General features: G+C 35.7%; 1 protein-coding gene across 1 annotated transcript; it reads left to right on the top strand.

Moving 5' to 3' along the window:
• The first annotated feature begins 365 nt into the window (after window positions 1-365).
• LOC119248272 (40S ribosomal protein S24) lies at window positions 366-921 on the top strand. Its single transcript, XM_037515238.2, has one exon. It carries the CDS (start codon window positions 402-404, stop codon window positions 792-794), a length of 393 nt encoding a protein of 130 aa, XP_037371135.1. The 5' UTR covers window positions 366-401; the 3' UTR covers window positions 795-921.
• Window positions 922-5,489: the final 4,568 nt, after the last annotated feature.

Here is a 5,489-nt window from a genome sequence, read left to right on the forward strand (position 1 = left end):
ATCACTTCTATGATAGAAAACTTAGAGTTATTTCCTCTAGTATATTTGTTAAGATAGATGTTACAGAAATCTATAATTTTATAAAATTAATTTATACAAATGTTTAAAAATTTGGTATATATGAGAGTCAGTCAGGTAAGTTTAAAAAAATCAAATAAATAACTCCACTAAGATGCATACCTGGAACTTAGAGTGATTGTTGTAGACTAAATTATGTCACCTACCCCCAATTTATATTGAAGCCCTAACCTATGGTATGATTGTATTTGGATATAAAGTCTTTGAAGGGGCAATTAAGATGTGATGAAGGGCTATTATAAGACCCTAAGCCACTGTTACTGTTGTCTTTATAAGAAGAAGAGATACTTTTCCTCCTGGCTGCCTGAAGATCCACCGCCATCATGAATGACACAGTGACTATCCGGACTAGGAAATTCATGACCAACCGACTGCTTCAGCGAAAACAAATGGTCATTGACGTCCTTCACCCCGGAAAGGCAACAGTACCTAAGACAGAAATTCGGGAAAAACTAGCGAAAATGTACAAGACCACCCCTGATGTCATCTTTGTATTTGGATTCAGAACCCATTTTGGAGGTGGCAAAACAACTGGCTTTGGCATGATTTATGATTCCTTGGATTATGCAAAGAAAAATGAACCCAAACACAGACTTGCAAGACATGGCCTTTATGAGAAGAAAAAGACCTCAAGAAAACAGCGAAAGGAACGCAAGAACAGAATGAAGAAAGTCAGGGGGACTGCAAAGGCCAATGTTGGCGCTGGCAAAAAGTGAGCTGGAGATTGGACAACAGAAGGAGTAAAGATTCTGCAGTGACTTTATCTGTATCTGTGGTGATTATGCAGATTTTTCATGCAGATTTTTCATGCGAGGATTAATAAAACCTTTTATGTGTCTGGCAAAAAAAAAAAAGAAGAGATAGTAGGAATGTAAGCTTACAGAGAAAAGGTCATAAGATCATATGAGGAATAAGAGTGACCATCTTCAAACCAAAAGAAGATACCAATTAAAGAGAAATTACATTTACTCACACTTGCATATCTTTGCTGTATTTGAGTCTTTTAAGTTTTATATATTTTCTATTTTGTTCTTGGACTTCTAGAAAAGTCCAAAGAGAAATAAATTTCTTTTATTTAAGCTACATAGTTGAATGTATTTTGTTATAGAAGTCCTAGTAGAATAATATGAGAATCTTAACATAGGTTGGACGAGAGGATATACATTGAGGTGATGGGAAGCACTTTTAATTTCACACAAAAGTATATTTCTTTCTTTAAGTAATATCATTATCAGTCAGAATTCCATTGTAGGTGATAGAAATCAGTCTACCTAGCTAAGAATAAAAGGATAGTCAAGAAAAATCTCAGCTAATATAATATTTAATTGTAAATGATTGAATGATTTACTCTAAGATCAGCTACAAGACTAGGATGTCTATTCTCAGAACTTTTATTTAATATATTGCTGGTTACATAGTGCAAATATGTAAGAAAGTGAAACAAAAACCAGTTTGATTACACAGGAAGAAGTGAAATTGTCCTTACTCACGAATGAAATGGTCTTTCTTGCCTTGTGGAAATCTGATGGAATCAACATAATAGTTACTACATTTCTCAGTGAGTTTAACAAATTTTCATGATAAAAGATAAAAAAATTTAAGTATTACTCATTTTAATATACTAGTAGTGAACAGCTGGAAATCAGAATTATATATAATATGATGCACAGTGACATGAAAATATGAAATATTTAGGGAAAAATCAGATCCTAGATTTGTCAATATGTATTCTACTTTCTTGAACATATGGAATATGGTGGCAGCAACTGTGTTAATGTCCTAGCCTACTAATTTTGCCATCTGTGCCAAATGGGGGACTGTTTTTGATTAACTATTGTCCTCATTATGAGACATATTTTCCTGTTTCTTTGCACACCTGGTGAATTTTTTACTTTGTTGTGTGCTTTGCACACCTGGCAAATTTTTTACTTTGTTGTGTGCTTGATATATTTACATTTAAACTTTTGTTTGATTCTAGATTGAGATTAAATTACTTGTAAACAGGTTTTACCTTTCAGTTCCTGATAGTTTCCTTAATGGAGACCAGGCTGAATTTAAAATCTGGGGTTAATTACTCCTCCATCTTTCATACACCTAACTGAGGTAAAACCCTTCTCAAAACTCTACCTACCCTATGCATTATAAGGCTTTCCATTCTGGTTAAAAGAAATTATTTCTGATTCTGTGTAATATTTAGGGATTTTTTTTCCAATCTTTTCCCCTTGGTTTTTTCGTACTACCTCTTGCAGTTTCCTCATTATTTACTCATCACTACTCAGTTGGAGACTCAAGGGAACCCTCTGAAGATCTCAAGATGGAGTCACCTTGGTCTTCCAGGCTCTTGGTTCCATCTCCCTAAGTTGCTACACTCTGCCTGAGATGCCTTCCTTGAGCAATGTAGAATCCCTCAAACACTTATTTGGGGAAGTTGAAAGGCTCAAATTATCTGTTTCCCATCTCTCAGGATTCATTCTTCTTTTAGAATGGTGTCTTGAAAATTTAGTAATAACATACTTTTCCTTTGATTTTTTAATTGTTGCAAAGTAGAAGATTAAATCTGGTTCCAGTTACCTATCTTGGCTAAAGATAGAAATATCAAAGGATTTTTGATGCTGCTAAAAAATAATTTATTCAACAGGGCATATATAGTCAAGAGGAACAAATCCTGAGACAAGGAATCTGAAAATATGGTCCTACTCTACTTTGCCCATTTAGAAGCTATAACCAGGGGCAATTCATTTAGTTTTTCTGGGCTTCAATGTTCTCATCTTTGGAATTAAAGTATTATTATCTGCCATTTCTGCTCTACACTGTTATTGTGAGGCTTCAGTGGCATGGTTAGATTTTTTTTTTTTAAGATTTATTTATTCATTTATACAAGAACTGGGCACAGGCCAGATGCGTGGGAGGGTGAGAGGATTCACCAGAGACAGAGCGGGGAACAGAACAGGCAGACTGACTAAATACACTGCTGAGGGGAGCAGCGGGCGAGACAGGAGAGGTCTGCCGCACCATGTGGGACCCTCGCCAGTCGGCCGAGATTGAACGGGCGCTGCAGAGGCTGTGGGCAGCTTCACAGCACGGCACTCAACCACCTGCACCACCAGAGGAGGCCTGGTTAGACATTTTAAAAGAAAATATTGTAGGCATTTCTATAGTAAGAAAACTGATCCTATAAATATTAGAATGTGCATTGGAAAGAAAATGAACTTCTGCTTCAGAATTATGAACTTAAAAATTGTTTCTGCTATTTATTAGGTACTTGACAACTTAATTAAACTCTCTGAATCTCATTTTCCTCTATTTAAAATGAAAATAACTGTACCCACATTGAAGAGTTATTATAGAAGTTTAAAAAGAAAATATATACAACATTCATAGCAAAATACACATGACAGAATGTCAATAAATGTGCTAATTCTTGGATTGTATAATGGAGAGTGAAAACAAAAGAGAAGCAGCTGTGGAAAACATAGACAACTCTGCACACAGATGACACCTATTTGTGATACCTATTTGGACTTCTTTTTCTGAAAACTAGGTGTCAGAGCCACTATCAATATACATAGCGTCTTTGTATAAATTATAAATTGAAGGCTCCTGTGAGAACAATTTATAAAAAAGATGTTTCTTGCATCAAGTGATACAGCCATTTAAGAGCAAAATATAAACTGGATTTCAACTTTTCCCTTCCAGGGACAGATTTCTCTGTGCAGTGCACAAATTGTATAGCTTGATATGGACGCTCTGGTTGAAAGAGCTTCTGGTGTATATTCTCATTACACTGTCACCTGCATGGTTTCTTGCTCAGATTCTATGGTATCAAAAAAAAAAAAAAAAAAAGGAATAATCTGAGAATAGGCTGCAGTTGACATTTGGTCCTGAGATATTTAGAAATGCACTTTTCCTGAACCCCAAAAAGAAGTTGTGGAGGAGAATGTACTATTATATTTGGGAGATGTTAGTAGCAAAATATATTTTTCCATGGAATCTACTCAAGTGCATGCTAAATAATGCAGAAATTCTAATTACATATTGGTTACCTAAAACAGGTATTTTCTTCTAAAAAAAGATATAAAGACATAAAACTTTTTTTTTAGAACATGATCTCCTTCTTACTTTGGGAGAATTTAAAATGGTGGGGAGCCCTCAGATAAATTTGCTGCATTCAGATTGCAGTGAAATATAATGTTAAGCGTGGTGGTGAGATTTTTAAAAGTCAAGTAATTAGAGTTCTTGTTAGAAGCCTAACTGTGTGGGATCTGTTTATTTGAAAAGAAGAGGTAACATAAATGAGAAGAAAGTAGTAGTAGGCTGCCAAAAGCTGACAGTATTCCAATCAGAAACTATCAGTATTTATGAAAAAGCAACAACACAAAAAAGTCATAAATCTGTCTTTCAGTGCTGTAAGGATTATGAATAAACATTCTGTTTTGCTGACATTTGTATGCAAACAGTAGTTTCAAAAAATTTCATAATTATTTACAAAATATCTAAACCTACCTTTATTCATTTACTCACATATCCAAACACTTACTGAAAATTAACATAGCATTCTTTAACTTTCTGCATCATTTCTGCACTCACCATCACATCTAATTTCTAAATAAGTGTTTATAAATAAAAATTCTTTAACAGGGCCTCCCCAGTGGCACAGTGGCTGAGCGCTGGGTTGCGAAGCTGCCCACAGCCTCTGCAGCACCAGTTCGTGATCCCCGGCTGCTCCCCGGCCACAGAAGGAGGATCCCACATGGCACGCAGACCTCTCCTGCCGCCCGCTGCTCCCCTCAGCAGTGTACTTCGGTCCTTCTGCCTGCTCTGCTCCCCGCTCTGGCTCTGGTGAATTCTCTCACCCTCCCGCACTTCTGACTGTACCCAGTGCTTGTATAAATGAATGAATGAATGAATCTTAAAAAAAAAATTCTTTAAAATTTTTTTGTCATTGGCTCCTCACCATTTGAAATTATTTCCCAAACACCCATTAGAATTCCTTTTATTAATGTTAAGAGTGATGCAGAGGTTTCTAATTTCAATAGTTCTTCCCTCTACTCATTTAATCAATTTCTCAATAGTATTCAAAAGAGTTGACCACGTCTTCCATATTTTAAAGTTATTTTTTCTTGAAAGCAGTTATAGGTTCCAACAAAACCAAAAGGGTGAAAATAGATTTCCTATATACTCCTGTACCCACACATGCAAGCATCCCCCATTATAAATAACTCATATTAATATGGTACATTTGTTACAACTGATGACCTATGTTGACACATCATTATCACTCAAGGTTCATGGTTTATGTTAGAGTTAACTCTTGATGTTACACATACTATGGTTTTGGAAAAATGTATAGAGATGAAACCAAGCAAACCTAGGAGGAAGGGGGATAACCCCGCTGGTGGGTCTTTACCTCG

This window comes from Talpa occidentalis, unplaced genomic scaffold, assembly GCF_014898055.3.
Source record: "Talpa occidentalis isolate TD23 unplaced genomic scaffold, MPIMG_talOcc4v2.1 talOcc4.16, whole genome shotgun sequence".
Classification (NCBI taxonomy): domain Eukaryota; kingdom Metazoa; phylum Chordata; class Mammalia; order Eulipotyphla; family Talpidae; genus Talpa; species Talpa occidentalis.